This window comes from Ranitomeya imitator, chromosome 4 (assembly GCF_032444005.1).
Source record: "Ranitomeya imitator isolate aRanImi1 chromosome 4, aRanImi1.pri, whole genome shotgun sequence".
NCBI classification, from domain to species: domain Eukaryota; kingdom Metazoa; phylum Chordata; class Amphibia; order Anura; family Dendrobatidae; genus Ranitomeya; species Ranitomeya imitator.
Window position 1 is genome coordinate 487,719,209 of NC_091285.1, and position 18,332 is coordinate 487,737,540.

Here is an 18,332-nt window from a genome sequence, read left to right on the forward strand (position 1 = left end):
CCAACTCTGACGAAACTATGATCAAAGTCTGATTAGCTTAATTGGACCATTGTTCTTGGAACAATGATTTGAGTCACCCTGGCCTAAGGGGGATGTTCCACATTTTGGAACTCTTCTTTCACTCCCTCTTAATGATAGCACATATAACAAGGGGTTAAAGCAGGCAACTACTGTAAAAAGCTTTCTCCTAGGAGGAAATTATATATGTAAATGAAAGATAATGTAGGAGCCTTTGCCCATAATCTTATGTAAGTAACAAAAAGGTATCAGCTGTGCACCCATCCAATGCTCGCAGTTGTATTAATACAGGTGCTTCTCACAAAATTATAATATCAAAAAGTTAAATTATTTTAGTTCTTTAATACAAAAAGTGAAACTCATATTATATAGTCATTACAAACAGAGTGATCTATTTCAAGTGTTTATTTCTGTTAATGTTGATGATTATAGCTTACAGTTTATGAAAACCCAAAAGTCATTATCTCAGTAAATTAGAATACTTTATAATACCACCTTGAAAAATTATTTTAAAATCCAAAATGTTGGCCTACTGAAATGTATGATCAGTAAATGCACTCAATACTTGGTTGTGGCTCCTTTTGCATCAATTACTGCATCAATACGGAGTGGCATGGAGATAATCAGCCTGTGGAACTACAGAGGTGTTATGGAAGCCCAGGTTGCTTTGATAGCAGCCATCAGCTCATCTGCATTGTTGGGTCTGGTGTCTCTCATCTTCCTCTTGACATTACCCCATAGATTCTCTATGGGATTAAGGTCAGGCGAGTTTGCTAGCCAATCAAGCATAGTGATACTGTTGGTTTTAAACCAGGTATTAGTACTTTTGGCAGTGTGGACAGGTGCCAAATCCTGCTGGAGAATGAAATTTACATCTTCAGAAAGCTTGCCGGCAGAGAGAAGCATGAAGTGCTCTAAAATTTTCTGGTAGACGGCTGTGCTGACTTTGGTCTTGATAAACCAGTATACCTATACCAGCAGATGACATGGCTCCCCAAACCATCACTGATTGTGGAAACTTCATACTAGACCTCAAGCACTTGGATTGTGTGCCTCTCCACTCTTCCTCCAGACTCTGGGACCTTGATTTCCAAACGAAATGCAAAATTTACTTTCCTTGTGGTGTGTGTCAATGACTGCCTTCTGGACATCTGTCAAGTCCGCAGTCTTCTGCATGATTGTGTTACTACTGAAACAGAATAAGGGACCTTTTTAAACACTAAGGGAAGCCTTTGCAGGTGTTTTTCGTTAATGTATCTATTTTAAAGAGATAATGACTTTTGGGTTTTCATTGGCTGTAAGCCATAATCATCAACATTAACAGGAATAAACACTTGAAATACTGTAGATAACCTTGTTTGTAAAGACTCCATATAATATTTGAGTTTTACTTTTTTTTATTAAAGAACTGAAATAATGTAACTTTTTGATGATATTATAATTTTGTGAGAAGCACCTGTATATTCTAACCAGTGATCATGGCTGATAGATTGTCTCTATTAATGGCTGTCTTGGTAGACAGGTTGTATACATGCTGTATATTGTACATGCACAGAAATTCTGGAATCATCGACGTGCAATGGTTCTGCCCTCTATTGACAACATCATTCTTACTTTTATTCCCTCAATTGCCCTCAAGAAAAACCATTTTCTCGGATTAAAGACATGTTATACCTACCCTGTATTTTGAGAGGTCAATTCGTAAAGAATTGTGCAGCTGATCCAGGAGTTTTATAAACTTTTCTCTCTGTATAAATGCAAGGAAAACTCATCAGTCATTAGGGTGGAAGATGATCCTGCTGTAGCACATGTCTAAAGTACATCATATTTCTATTATGAACACATTATTATAAGACTTGACTAAAAGAAATGGAACAATATTAAGGCTGGCATCAGTTGAACAAGTTTACCTTTTTTCTATTTAACAAAATAATTACACATTATAAGGATCTGTCACTTCTTATTTTTGTAATGCAGACATGAAAAAAAAAACTTACTATGTTGATGGTACACCACAAATTACCATATTTTATGGACTATAAGACCCACTTTTTCCTCAAAAAATTTGGGAGGAAAATGGGTGGTGCGTCTTATAGTGCGAACGCAGGCTTATTGGGGGGGTTGCGGCTGTGGTGTAGCAGTGGAATGGGTGGCGGCAGAGGTGTGGCGATGCTGCAGTGGTAGGTAGTGTGGAGTGTACCTGAGCAGGGTCCTTTCCTCAGGATTCCAGTGGCAGAAATGTGGCGACGCCACGGCCCGGTGTCCAAGGTAAGCAGAGTCGAGTGCATCACCAGTTTCCCTGCGGCCATCCTCCTGAAGCCGTGGGCAACCAGAGGCTTCAGGAAAATGGCCGCCGGAGGCCGCGCGTGTGCATGTTGAGATCTCGGTGGCACTTGGCTTCAAGAAATGGCTGCCGAGATCTCAATCTGCGCACACATGGCTTCTGGTGGCCAATTTCCTGAAGCCTCTGGCGGTCCACGGCTTCAGGAAGATGACCACAGTGAAACCAGTGATGAACTCAGCTTTGCTCACCGTGGACACCAGCCCGTGGCGTCAACACATTTCTGCCGATGGTATCCTGAGGAAGGGACCCTTGCTCCATGCTCTGCCTCAATGCTGACACCGGACTTGCAGCATCACACCCTGGGACTGCAGCATTGTCCCACTTCTGACGCAGCTGGATTACTGAGGAAGGGACCATGCTTTCTGTGACACTGCTGTACCACCACCGGCCCTCAGGTAAGATACCTTAAATTCGGACAATAAGACAGACCCCCATTTTATAAAAATATTTTTTCTGCTATTTTCCGCCCCAAAATGTAGGGTGCATCTCATGGTCCGATGCATCTTATAGTCCAAAAAATATGGTACTCAAAATTTGGGTCTGACTACTACGGTAGGACATCCGCTGAGTGATTTTTAATACATTGGCTTCTTAATAGATTTTAGTCTTCCATCATGGATGGTGGTTCCACAGGTCAGATCAATCCCATTCTGAGCATGGGGTTTTCAAATAAGCAGGTGCTGTCAAAGGAGCATCATAAAATAACGGCTCTGAGGGCTCTTTAAAAATTTATGTTGTGATCTAAGTCTGAGTAACAGGCAATGCCAAAGCTTGAGCAAGTCATTATCGATATTGCCATCTTGAAGATTATTATAGATTGTGTTATATACAAGGCAATGGCACAAAGACTGTGGTACAGTAGAGATCTAAAAATAAAAAGTACGGTATGTTTAGGGATGGCCTTGTGTTTACTTTTGTTTTCTGTGTATCAAAATAATAAAGTTGAAGGGTGCCCACATTTACTTTTTTTGCACAGGGATGATGTGATTTTAGTGACCACCCCTATATGTGTAATTGAATAACACTCCACTCATAATACTACTCACCCCAAAATTTGTAGCTGCAAACCGATCTGATGCTGAAACATTTGTTGTAGCCGTGGTATGAGCATAAAATGCATTTATGTTTGCCAATAAGGTACTCATGACAGCCGGCACACCTGGGCACATGTATTTGGAAGACAGGCAGGAAAAATGTCTAAAAACACAGAATAGAGTTATCAGTCAAGTAAAGAGTTCTATATCTTCACATTTTACACATCAAAATGTGAAATCTCTGTAAGAGACAACTGTTTCTTTTGTAATGGATTGCTATGAGTCATTACAACTCCCTAAAGAATAGATTATTATTTAGTGAATTTATTTAACAGTATGCTGCTTGAGGACCAGCAAATTCACACACTAATTCTAAAAAGTATCAAATATACATACAGTAGCAGACTGGTTGGTGGAACCACTGTGCCATGATTTTGGGAGAGCCTGGAGGGGCGTTACTAGGTGGCTCACCAAGTCAGACCTCGGGTGCACAGTTGCTGGCGATACCACAATCCGAGAAAGGAAGAACCAGGTGCTACTCCGGGACTGACCTCGGGTGGGAGGCAGCTAACTCTAAAGGGACAGGAGGCAAGACTGTTATCTTGGCAGACAGGTGCAGGTGGGCATGGCTGATAGGCAGGCGGTCACGGATGATAGACAGGCATGTGTTCATGGCTGCAAGACAGGCAGGTATACTGGGATACGAGCACTGGGAATTTAGAACTAGCAAGTGTGTTTTAGATCATATGGAGGTGTGTGTTTCCCAGCCATTGACTGAGGACACATTAGGACAGGGTATGCTGTCCCGCCCTCTTAAAGGGTCAGTACGTGCCCTAAGCACAGTGCCTGGGTATTTGCAAGCTGTGTGCAGACCCCGGGCAGCAGCAGTGGGAGGAGAAGGGCTACAGCAGTGAGTGAGATGGCATCCCTGCCAAGGGAGGAGATTATAGTGCAGGGATGCTGGCGCTACATATTCTGCACCACTGACATTAAATGTCTGCTATGGGAATTCCTCATAAAAATGACTGTTAGTCCTAAGCAGCAAACAGGGAATTATAAGTTAAAATATAAAAAGGTTGGCTAGAAAGAATATTAATATTATTATTGAGAGGCAGATCCCACCTTATCTCTCAGAGGCCACTAAACAAAGAAGCAAGTCCCCATTCTGTACATTGATTACATTTGGCTGCTGACTGGTGTATTATAAAAATAATAATAATTTTTATTTATATAGCACCAACATATTCCGCAGCACTTTACAATTAAGCAGGGACATGTACAAACAATAAATTCAGTACAAGTTAAGACAATTTAAACAGTGACATTAGGAGTGAGGTCCCTGCTCGCAAGCTTACAATCTACAAGGAAATGGTGGGGACACAATAGGTGAAAAGTGCTTGTTATTTCAGGTCTGGCAATTATAATAAATAGGGATTTTCATATAAAGCTGCATGATCCGGTCATCAGCCCGTGTGTTTAAGTGCAATAGTCAAATATCAAGTGCATCGTGTGCATGGAGGGTGTGGAGACAGATGAATAGTAGGGTGCAGATTCACATGCAGATAATATTTGGAAGGAGGGAACAGGACAAAGTTAGTTTACTGAGTAGTTGATGTGGTAGGCTAGTTTGAAGAGATGGGTTTTTAAAGCGCGCTTGAATAGGTCGAGGCTAGGAATCAGTCTGATCATCTGGGGAAGAGCATTCCAGAGAGCTGGCGCAGCACGAGAGAAGTCTTGGAGACGGAGGTGCGAGGTTCGGATTACAAAGGATGTTAGTCTTAGGTCATTTGTAGAACGGAGGGCACGTGTAGGGCGATAGACGGAGATGAGAAAGGAGATATATAAACCGGTGCAGAACTGTGGAAAGCTTTGTGGGTGAGAGAGAGGAGTTTATACTGGACCCTGTAGCGAATGGGTAGCCAGTGTAATGACTGGCACAAGATGGAAGCATCGGTGAAGCGGCTGGACAGAAATATGACCCTGGCTGCCGCATTCAAGATGGACTGGAGAGGAGAAAGTTTGGAAAGAGGGAGACCGATCAGAAGAGAGTTGCAGTAGTCCAGACGACAATTAATAAGAGCGACAGTAAGAGTCTTAGCAGTTTCAAAGGTGAGAAAAGGTCGGATTCTGGAGATGTTTTTAAGATGCAGGTGACAGGAGTATTCCCACTGACTTTATAATGATGACCTATCCTACGCATATAACTCATAAATATGGCAATCCTGGACAATCCCTTTAAGAATTTTTCATTTTTTTAAGCACTATAGTTTGCTGGAAAGAGTTTATCAGGATTTGCTATAGCTAGTCACTAGAATCATTTTGATAGACCTAAAGGTACATGACTAGAGATGGCTGGATCCGTGGATTTTGGGTCTGTCGGATTCAGCCGAACTTTATAAAAAAGTTGCTTTCAGGTACCAGAATGGTACTTGAACTCGATCCCGAACCCGAACTACATTCAAATGAATAGGGGGCTCAAACATCAGGTGTATCCCACACTGTCATTTGTGTGACAGTGCTGGAAACTGGATGACACCATGTGAGCCAGCAGCTGTGACAGGCAGTAAAAAGGGTTACCTACTCATCAGCATATGCTTGGTCTCACTGATAGCAGAGAGCAGATGACGCTGATGAGAGTAATCACCAGCAGGCACTTGTGCATAGTAATAAAGTCAGTATGATATATAATTAGTGCAGTGCATGTGTAGCTTACTCTACATGTATTTAGCTAATAAATAAATAAATAAAAGAAAAAAAATGACGTGGGATTTCCTTTATTTTTTATTCACCAGCTGAGGGAAAGCAGACAGTTGGAAGCTAGTGATATTATTGTGGGAAGGGGGCAATGAACATGGAGCTTCCCAGTCTATCAATATCACCTCACAGCTGTCTGTGTAGAGTTTATTGGTTATTAAAAAGGGGGATCCACAAAACATTAACCTATTTTTAATATTCAAAGGCTAAACTGACAGTTGCGAGCTGACATTCATAGGCTTGGGAAGGAGCTATGGATATTGGCCCCCTCCCAGACTAATAACATTAGCCCTCAACTGCCCTAAAAATTGTGCATCCATTAGATACACCAATTCTGACACTTAACCTTGGCTCTTCCCACTTGCCCTGGTGTGTTGGCAAGTACGGTAATAATGGTTTTGAGGTTGATGTCAGCTCTTTTATGTCAACTGATATAAAGCCCAAGGGTGTGTAATGGAGATGTGTCTACCAGACACCTTCATTACTAAGCTCATAGTCAAAAGTGTGAAAAACACACACAGACAAAAGTCCTATAATTGAACAAAACACTCAATGACAAGTCACCCCTCTTTTTCCCATTTAGTAACATAAAAATAAAAATATCTGCCAGAAGTTAATGCATAATAATGAAGTCCCATGATGAACCCCAACTCTGCTACATCCAGTGTATGGGTCTCCATTCAAAGAATGCAGCTCCATTCACTGGAGCTGCAGCAACTGCCAGGTGTCATGCTGAGCTTTGCGAGACCCAGCTGCTGTGTATTGAGGTGACGTTAGTAAGGTTATCACAGTTCACACTGGCCAGTTCCCACAAGTGCAGCACCACTGTGAACTGAGATAACCTTACCGTAAGTCACCATAGTTCATAACAGCTGTTTTTCATGCTCGGCACTGAAGCTGCTGCGATACCCAGTAGCTGTGAACTCAGTTAACCTTAAACTTCTCCGGGCAGATTTGAGGCCAAGAAACCTTAAGGGAGACTTTAAAGTATACTTTAAGGTTATATTACTGATGTTACCACTCAGCAAGACAGCCAGATGACACAGAGCTGAGCATGAGAATGCGGCTGCATGTAATAAGCGGTAACCTTAATGGCGTCACGTCACCGCCGGTCTCACACAACTGTGTTCTGATGCTCAGCTCAATGTGATCTGGCTGCCGGCCTAACCAGTAAAAATACTGATGTTACCGCTCAGCAATGCTATCAGATGTAGCAGAGTTGGCGTTCATTGTTAGACATCATCAAAAAGACATACTGATAGGGAATATAGATTGTGAGCCCCATCGGGGACAGTGATGATAATGTGTGCAAACTGTAAAGCGCTGCGGGATATGTTAGCGCTATATAAAAATAAAGATTATTATTATTGTTATTATTATCATCATAGTGGATTAATGGTAGACAGGTGAGGATTAGTTTTATTTTTTATTTTTATGTTAATAAATTTGAAAAAGAGGGGACTTGTTGGAGAGTGTTTTGTTCAATTAAAGGACTTTTTCTGTCTGTGTATTTATTAATTTTCACTACGGGGTTAGTAATGGGGGTGTCTGATAGAGGCCTCTACATTACAGAACCCTGGGCTTGATGTAAGCTGACATTACAAAGCTGACATCAACCACAAAAATATTACCCTGCTTGCCAACGCACCAGAGCAAGCGGGAGGAGTCAGGCAAAGTGCCAGAATTGGCACTTCAAATGGATGTGCCTTTTCTGGGAAGGCTGTGGGCTGGTATTTTTAGGCTGGGGAGAGCCAAATATCCATAGGCATTCCCAGCCTGAGAATACTAGCCCCCAGCTGACTGCTTCATCTTGTCTGGTTATCAAAAATTGGGGTGAGCCTAAGCCATTTTGTAAATAAATTTTTAATTAAATAAAATAAACAGCGTGGGGACCCCTTCATTTTTTTTTTTATAACCAGCCAAGATAAAACTAACAGCTGATGGCTGAATTCCGCAGCTGTCGACTTTACCTGCACTTGTTATCAAAAATAGAGGACACCCCACATGTTTTTTTTATTAAATAAAATTTTATAACATTAATAAGCTGTGATGGGGCTGGGACTGTCCACACAGGAATAGCCTGTTGATTGGCTGCACTGCAGAGTTTCATCAAGCTTTGTTTGGACTGCTAAACCCAAACAGTAACATGGACTTCCAGCAGTAGTCTGTGTTCAGGGTCCATGCACGGAAAGTGTCCGGTACGGACTCTGAACTTTAGTGTTATCTTCCTGCTCTTAGGGATGAATTAGTTGCAGGGAGAGTTAGAGCAGATGCACAAAATGTATCACAGTAGCTGATAGTGGATGATAAACTTGGCACATCTTTAGACACTTTTGTCTAACGTAACACCACCTTCTTGTTTTTCTTACATTACACCAGTCTTTATTTGCCACAATTTTGCTACAATATTACATATTTAAAGTCACACCTATTTTCCAGCAAACCATGCCCACTTTACAGTACCCCAGGACGCTTTGTCAAGAGGCGCAAGAAAAGGAAACATAATCAAATAATATAAAAGTCAGCTTGCTCCAATGTATCTAATTTTTGTATATTTCAAAACATGAACATACATAATTTTCTACACCAAAACTCCTGACTGGATTCCAAATATCTGACACCTGGTAAATGGTGAACTACATGGTTATACATTTATTTAAAACTGTGGGCTTGGTAATAAAACACATGCAATTACAATGACATTATTCTTAGGTGACCCTTATTGTCACAGCCATTGTCTATTACAGGTTATAGTGTAGATAGGCAATATTATATTCAGTATATTTTGTATGTTATATTTAAGAATGAGGTTTACTGCATATAATTGTGCCGATTCATGCCTCAAATGTTTCCACTTTGGCGGCTGGTCAGTCTATTGCTTGTGACACGTGATAGCACCAGTCCTAATTTTTCCCTTGGACTTTTGGTGCTTCCTTATAAGGGAGCTATGGGGTTCATTTTAGTCTAACTTTTATGCCTCCTTCCTGTGAGCCTTTGGCAGTCCGGCCAGCTATTTAAGCCACTGAAGCTCTAACCCCAACTGCCAGTCAGGAATATTGCTGTCCTGGTTTATTCTGCTGTACTGTGCTCCTGTTTATTTTGATTATTGCCCTTCTCTGTCCTTGGGACATTTTTTTGACCCTTCCTGCCTCTGGATCACTCCTCTGAACCGTGGTCCTTCTTTGGAAGCAAATCAACTGATCCCATTGAAGGAACAGACTCCTGTTCAGGGGTTAAACAGTGAAGGTAGAAGTTTCTCTGGAATCTGTGAGAAGGAATGGCTTGTGCCATGTCTATCCAAGGTCATGACAATACCAAATAAAGTGTCAATATATTCATGTTTTCCTTTGAAATATTCTATATGAGATGCCTCTTAGAGTGGATTCGACACAGAGAAACATAACAGGGGTACACCCTATTCTTCAAAAGATGCCCAGGTGTGTTTCACTGTGCAGGATCCATTCTGAGAGGCGTACCACATGGACTTTGATGAAGATTTTGGTAAAATGGAAAACATATATTCTATCGATTGCCATTTTTACTAATTTTAAATAAAATAAGTAAAAAAATAGCATATTCTATTATCATATTGTGTGAACTTTTCAATGGACTAAGGTTAGGGTTCACACACCTACTATTTTTCCTTTATACATATAGGATTTTAAGGGTTCCAGGGTCTAAAGGCAAAAACTATAAATAAAATAAAGCAGGTGTATCAGCACCAGAAAACCCATGGCATGTCCAGACCTATGCAGCACATTGAGTAGCTTGGGGTGCGCAGTCAAGAAGCGTGTACATCCAGCAAAAAGATGAAAGAAAAGCAGAACTCATCAATTCAATAAAAAAATAAATATCCTTTACGTTGGAACATGGACAAAGGTATGCAGGAAAGCAGAGGAATGTGGGGAGATAGTCAGGTCTTGTTTGTCTTCCCATATTCCTCAGCTTCCCTACATACCCTTGTCCATGTTCCGAAGTAAGAAATAAAGAACTGTAATTTTTTCTCCGAATTGGAGATGCTTCTTTTCTTTCATCATTATGCTGGAAAAACTATAAATGACCTTCATATTGTGTAAAAAAAAAATTATAACATGAGAAGTTAGAGATCAACCCACCAGTTAGCAAAAAATTCAGTTATAATATGAGAAGTTGGACACGCCCCACAAGTTAGCAAATGTTTAGATTTTATTATTTGATTAGAGATTTGCTTTAAGGCTCATTCACACATCCAATTTTCATGTACAAGTGCTATCCATGTTACTTACGAATAGCATTTGTACCTGTGATGGTCTATGGGGTCCCTCACATGACCGTGATTTATTTACAGACTAAGAGATCCGCAGAAAATCATCAAGGCATGTCCGATTTTGATCTACAATGCACGTCAATAGGTCCGTGAAAAAAAATCAGACCACACTCCGATGACATCGAGTCTGATTTTCCTGGACTGTCAGAATGGAGAAGGTGAATAAATATATATTTTTTTTATTTCTCCACGTATAAGAAAAATGGATGACACCCGGATCACACTCTGATCAAAGTCTAGTCAAAGTCTGATAAGAATATCAGTCTGCTTTTTTCATATTTTTAAAAATTGTATTTGTGAATCTTAAAGAGAGATTATTTTTTTAATGTGAGATGTAGATGGCAATATACTGTACACTACTTGTATACATTTTTGTAAATGACATCCTAAAACACTCAATTCAAGCAGCTTCATAAATAAAGCTGAGATGGGGCATAACGACAGTGGATTTAGACTTACTAGAACTGATCGTTTGCATTATAAAAAAATAAATATTTACAAACAACTATACAGAAATGTATCTCTTTATCACTCTATGTATCTCTCTATCGCTATCTATATTTCATCCATGTTTCCATTTCTAACAATTACTTTGCTTATTATTAATACGCTGTTCTTATACTTACGTCATAGCCTGATAAATAGACTCAATTCCGTAGCGCATTGCAAATTCATCCACTATTTCTTGTGCAGAATCGTCAAAGTAAACCTTCCAGGCTTCATCTCCTTTAACTTCGGGGATCTTAACACTGCCATTATTCTGAACTTCTGTCAGGTAGTGGAATAAGTTCTGTGGGTAAAGAATGTTTTATAACATCAGGGATTCCTAGACTCTGGATAGTGCCAGCTGAATACATGGAGATTATAAAAGAGAAAATCCTAAGTGATATAGTTCTCTGATTTATATGAGGAGGAAGAGTGTGTGTGCTACCAGAGCAAGAACACAATTTACTGCATGAAGTGAAAGGCAACAGGTGGCGAGATATATATGATATTTTCTATGGCAGCCAGATGCTTCAGAAGCAAATTACGAGCCCACGGGTTCAAAGATAAAACATAACTAGTCAGCCTGGGGGCAAAAGATAACCTTACTCCAGTAAGCCAAGCTACATTTTTCCCATCTTTCAATCGTAAGGGGGAAACAAGAAAAACAAAAGAGAGGAGAAAACAACTGCAAGATGAGATATGGGACCGCAACTATATTACAGAGCCTGCCAGTGCTACCTATGAATATAAAATACAATACACTCAGGATTTCTTTGGAAACTAACACAAGATATTTGCTTGTTCTGCAGATGTGACTGTGACCTAGGCCCTTATCAAAATAGAGGAGAATGAATTGACTCATGAAGCCCAGGATTTACACCTCCTGCATCATTATATCAGCTTCAGACATCAAAACAAATTATTAGCTTTCTTACTTTAGCAAAGCCACAAAAAGAGGACGAAAAATCCTCACAAATTGATATGTATTTTTTGCACTATATTTTTCAGGGTGCAGCCAAGCCCAGCACTTTTGGTCTTGTAAATTTGAGTGTCTGTTCATATGGGATGCACTTAGATTGTGCTGGGTAGCCCACTTCATCGAATAGTATGGGCGTCAATAATAGGTTGTAAAACAGAAACTGTGCATTACTTGTGTGTGACCAGTGCCATATACAAGCCACTTTTGTGCAATCATATACTAAGCAGTCATCCCCTCCATGAATTGGTAGGCTGTGAGTGGTTGTCTTATCAGTATTTTGCACCTCTTTACTACATGGGTTTGCTGCATTTGTTCGGAGACCTGGGGCAGGAAGCGCTGCTGACACTTTTCTGCTGTATTTATTCTTACTCTAGTAAAGAAGCGCTTACACCTGTATTAAAAAACTTTTTATTGAAACCTATGTAAATCTCTGTGCTTTGCTGACCTCTTCGTGGATGCCCCAGTAGGAGGATTAAATAGTAAATATTCTTGGCTGCTATGGATGTGGCTCCCTCCAATTAAAAGTGAATATCTTATCCATACAAAAGGCCACTTTTACACAGAAGAATTTTGGAAAAAATCAAGATTGGATGCAAAATATAGAGGAAGTGTGAATCAGTCATCATATTATAATATATGGCAATATATTTTTGGCATTGCGTGTAGCAGAGAGATTGTGCTTTTTTGTTGACTTACTAAGATGTCAAACTTTTGAGGTCTTGGGAACAGAGCTACACCATTACCACATTACAGAAACTCAGTACAATATTAAATATATATATATATATATATATATATATATATATATATATATATATATATATATATATATATATATATGTATACCCTAAGCATGGCATACAGAGCCATCAACAACCTGTCTCCTCTATACATCTGTGACCTAATCTCCCAGTACTTAAACTCCGATCCTCACAAGATCTCCTTCTCGACTCCCACTTTTATCTCCTCTTTACACAATCGCATACAAGTTTTCTCCTGCACATCCCCCCTACTCTGGAACTCTCTACCCCAACATTTCAGACTCTCGTCTACCATCAAAACCTTCAAAAGGAACCTGAAGACCTACCTCTTCCGACAAGCCTACAACCTGCAGTTACCCTGGATTCACTATACTGTTGCGCGACCATCTCTGCCCTCACCTACTGTATCCTCACCCATCCCTTGTAGACTGTGAGCCCTTGCAGGCAGGGTCCTTTCTCCTCCTGGACAAATCAGTGAATTGTTTTGTTCATGATTATTATACTTGTTTTTTTATTATGTATACCACTTTCACATGTAAGGGTATGTGTCCACAGGCCGGATTACATCCGGAACAGTTGCGGATTGAACGCTGCGTAGAGCCTCAGCGTTCAAACCGCAGCGTCCAGATGTTACAGCATAGTGGAGGGGATTTTATGAAATCCCGTCTCCACTATGCGTGCGAACACGCACCCGTCGGCCCTGCGTTTCCGGAGATGCGGCGCGTCTTTTTTAGATCGCAGCATGTTTGTTTACCTTGCGGCGACGCTCCGTCACTGCAAGGTACAGTACAGATCAAAAGTTTGGTCACACCTTCTCATTTAAAGATTTTTCTGTATTTTCATGACTTTGAAAATTGTACATTCACACTGAAGGCATCAAAACTATGAATTAACACATGTGGAATTATATACATAACAAAAAAGTGTGAAACAACTGAAATTATATCTTATATTCTAGTTTCTTCAAAGTAGCCACCTTTTGCTTTGATGACTGCTTTGCACACTCTTGGCATTCTCTTGATGAGCTTCAAGAGGTAGTCACCGGGAATGGTTTTGACTTCACAGGTGTGCAATGTCAGGTTTAATAAGTGGGATTTCTTGCCTTATAAATGGGTTTGGGACCATCAGTTGTGTTGTGCAGAAGTCTGGTGGATACACAGCTGATAGTCCTACTGAATAGACTGTTAGAATTTGTATTATGGCAAGAAAAAAGCAGCTAAGTAAAGAAAAACTAGTGGCCATCATTACTTTAAGAAATGAAAGTCAGTCAGTCAGTCCGAAAAATTGGGAAAACTTTGAAAGTGTTCCCAAGTGCAGTGGCAAAAACCATCAAGCGATACAAAGAAACTGGCTCACATGAGGACCGCCCCAGGAAAAGAAGACCAAGAGTCACCTCTGCTTCTGAGGATAAGTTTATCCGAGCCACCAGCCTCAGAAATCGCAGGTTAAGAGCAGCTCAGATTAGAGACCAGGTCAATGCCACACAGAGTTCTAGCAGCAGACACATCTCTACAACAACTGTTAAGAGGAGACTTTGTGCAGCAGGCCTTCATGTTAAAATATGTGCTAGGAAACCACTGCTAAGGACAGGCAACAAGCAGAAGAGACTTGTTTGGGCTAAAGAACACAAGGAATGGACATTAGACCAGTGGAAATCTGTGCTTTGGTCTGATGAGTCCAAATTTGAGATCTTTGGTTCCAACTACCATGTCTTTGTGCGATGCAGAAAACGTGAACGGATGGACTCTACATGCCTATTTCCCACCGTGAAGCATGGAGGAGGTGTGATGGTGTGGGGGTGCTTTGCTGGTGACACTGTTGGGTATTTATTCAAAATTGAAGGCATACTGAACCAGCATGGCTACCACAGCATGCTATTCCATCTGGTTTGCATTTAGTTGGACCATCATTTATTTTTCAACAGGACAATGACCCCAAACACACCTCCAGGCTGTGTAGGGGCTATTTGACTAGGAAGGAGAGTGATGGGGTGCTACGCCAGATGACCTGGCCTCCACAGTCACCAGACCTGAACCCAATCGAGATGGTTTGGGGTGAGCTGGACCGCAGAGTGAAGGCAAAAGGGCCAACAAGTGCTTAGCATCTCTGGGAACTCCTTCAAGATTGTTGGAAGACCATTCCCAGTGACTACCTCTCAAAGGTCATCAAGAGAATGCCAAGAGTGTGCAAAGCAGTCATCAAAGCAAAAGGTGGCTATTTTGAAGAACCTAGAATAAAAGACATATTTTCTGTTTCACACTTTTTTGTTAAGTATATAATTCCACATATGTTAATTCATAGTTTTGATGCCTTCACTGTGAATGTACAATTTTCATAGTCATGAAAATACAGAAAAATCTTTAAATTAGAAGGTGTGTCCAAACTTTTGGTCTGTACTGTAAATCACAGGGCCTTATGAATGGGGTGCGGAGATTCCGGATGTGTGCAATGAACACCTCTGGAATCACCACACGTTTAAAAGGGGGCGGCGCTTTGGGCGGAGTGAGTGTTCCGCTCCATCCAAAGCGCCGGCAATCCAGATAGTGGAAACATATCCCAAAGTGCCAAAGGATAAATGGCGCATAAATTATAAATTTGGAGAATTTGCAGACCATCCAAAAACTTCTGGATAGTCCGCATTTTGCCAAATAATGAAGATCTAAAAAGACACTGCAGAGTAATCAGCTGCAAGAAATCAGGCAGTTGCAGAAGAGGGGAAAGCTGAGCTCCCTTTAGTGAAGGAATAGACCGTCTATTACCGTCTCTGAATTCCTGATCACTGTACACAGCGTGCTGAAGCAAGAATTGACAACGCTCCCTCCTACAAACCCAGCAATCATGAGATCACCAGGCACAAGGAAGAAGAAGGAGCTGCTGGGCCCTAGCAGACCCAGACCAGCTGCACTTAGCGTGAGGCTGACTTTGACCTATACCTGGGACTTGCATATTAGCAATCAGCTACATAAAAATTAAATTTAAATGTTGAAATGTTCCCCAAAACATGAAATAAATGAAAAAGTAAATCAATAAAAATTAATGTATAAAACAAAATGAAACAAAAGAAGACCACCACCAGTCCAAATAGTTATTTGTTGCCCTATCTCTGTTTGAGAGAAAGCATGTGTCCTGTACATAAACATAGTTTTTACAGAAATAATTTAAATGATTTTTAGTATTCTATTGAGGTTCTTATAAAAACAAAAATCAAAATATGATAAAAAGACTGTTAGGACTGGCGGAACGCACCGAGTAAAAAGTAAGATGTTATTAGGTGCATTCGCAGTCCGGGGTCCACTGTGCAGGTGAGAACCTGCTGCTAGCAAATGGCATCTCTATATGGCGGTAGAAGCGAATCCTGTTAAGTCACAGGACTGCGGTACCGCACAAAAGAGCGCAAGCAAGGAGTCACCGAACTCAGTCCCAAGACTTGGGATTTGAGTTCGTCTAGACTACTTGCGCTCAGCACCGTTACTGGGTGTAAGAGGTGAACTGAAATAATAATTTTGAGCATGAGAGTGCGAGCTGTGCCGTACTGGCAGACGCCACTAACCACCCAGACTTGGGCTAAAAAAGCGCTCTAATGGCACGTGGCGCCGTACTGGCAGTCACAGCAGTAGACGCTGTTTCGTGTGTTAACTGTTATGACCTGGTGGTTAAGAGGCCACACTGATATGACCTGATGGCTAAAACGCAACATGGAACGAGCTCTGAGAAGGTGGTATCTCTACTGACCGCAGTCCCTAATCCTAACAACACAACTAGAAATAGCCGTGGGATGTTACTGACACTCCCTAGACACCTCGTCACAGCCTCAGATATAGCTACCCCTAAAGAAGGAAATAGAAAGCTATCTTGCCTCAGAGAAACCCCCAAAAGGAAAGATAGCCCCCCACAAATATTGACTGTGAAAGGAGAGGGAAATGACGAACTCAGAAATGAAATTAGAATTCAGCAAAGGGAGGCCAAAACTAAACTAGATAGACAGAGAGCAAAGGATACTGTGCGGTCAGTATTAAAAACTACAAAATCCACGCAGAGTTTACAAAAATGAACTCCACACCGACTCACGGTGTGGAGAGGCAAATCTGCTTTCCCAGAGCTTCCAGCTAGCCTGAATAAGACATAGTGACAAGCTGCACAAAAGAGACAAAATGCAAGCAATAGAGTCCAAACAAATGGACAAACAAAACTAGCAAAACTTATCTTTTGCAGACAAGGACTGGCCATATGAGAAATCCAAGGGAAGAATCAAATCCAACCAAGAACATTGACAGCAGGCATGGACTAAAGCCCAGAGCAGGTTTAAATAACAAACCCAGGCAAGGCGATTAGTGAAGGCAGCTGCTACAGCCACCTAACGGAGCAGCAGTTCCACTCGAAACCACCAGAGGGAGCCCAAGGGCAGAACTCGCAAAAATACCATTAGCAACCACAGGAGGGAGCTCCAGAACGGAACTCACAACAGTTAACGCTGTGATTTCAGCCGGGCGCTAGATAGCAGCCATACACCTTACGCGAACAGTCATACACAAGGGATGAGTATTTTAAGGAACAACTTGCACTCATCAACACACACACGATAACAAATGTACACTAGCGCATGGCCGTGCGGTCATGCAAACCTTTTATAGCTGCAGCATGTACAGGACCTTCCCAGAAGGAACAATGGGAGGCTGCCACAGAAGCTGGAAAAGCAGCAGTAACCCTTTGCACAGAGTGAGACTGAGCAAGATGCTGGGACCGACATCTCTGCTGATCAGGCTCCACTGCGGCAGAAGAAAAATGGGAGACCACAGCGGAGATGGCCTGAGATTCCCCCTGTGCAGAGGCGGGAACTCGACCCCTAGACACATTTCCTTTTTTTCTTTGCATTTTTCAACACATATTAGAAAAAATAAAACAAAAAAATAAAATAAAATTGACCTAATAATTAGACCCCCCATCATGAAAAAAGATAACAATTATTGAATATCTGAATAGGAATTTTTTTTTAGAGCTATTAAAATCGCATGAACAAAAAAGTGGCAGTGAGCCTAGTCACTTTGGACAATCCCTTTTCAGTTGATGAGAAACCTTTCCCTTTCCCTGATGACACAGAGAATCCAGCTGCTGGGATTGTCAGAGATCAGCTGCTATCCATGGAGAAACCTTGCAACAAGTGTTCAAATCACCTGCAGAAATGAAGCATTGCACCTTTCCTATCAATGTCTACGTAATGGTGGGAGGATGCATCGGGTCCTCTAGAGGTGGGGAGGCACTAGATGAGGGTCATAATTCAGAGAAACTCACAATGTAGCATTTAAAATGGGTTTTCTAAACCAGAGAAAACCTTTAAAGTGTCCCAGGAATACGGACCAATGAGATATAGCAAGCTCAGGTCACACATTAGAGAAAAAGCCACCAAATACAGAAGCTGGATGCAACGAATACTTTTATAGATATATGAATATTTACATTAATGTAGGTCTATAAACTATTTATTGTTTTCTTGTAATTTCAGCCACAATCTTACCTCATGCAAACAAGTATACTGTATGTGGTAAGGGGGCACATTTTCTTCTCCCTTGATTTCAACGTGGATTTTCAGCCTAATTGCACCAGAGACAGCAGATTTATCAGTCCGTTTTTCTGGGGGAAAAAAAAGACATAG

At 41.1% G+C, this 18,332-nt stretch overlaps 1 protein-coding gene across 1 annotated transcript in view; it reads right to left on the minus strand.

Annotated features, from left to right (window-relative positions):
• Positions 1-18,332, minus strand: part of UNC13C (unc-13 homolog C) — a 1,145,854-nt gene that overhangs the window by 651,890 nt on the left and 475,632 nt on the right. Inside the window, exons 13-16 of the mRNA XM_069765967.1 lie at positions 18,195-18,310; positions 11,083-11,246; positions 3,409-3,559; positions 1,697-1,765 (exon numbers count right to left, since the gene is read on the minus strand). Coding sequence (XP_069622068.1) covers positions 1,697-1,765; positions 3,409-3,559; positions 11,083-11,246; positions 18,195-18,310 — 500 coding nt within the window. The remainder of the gene's footprint in view (positions 1-1,696; positions 1,766-3,408; positions 3,560-11,082; positions 11,247-18,194; positions 18,311-18,332) is intronic.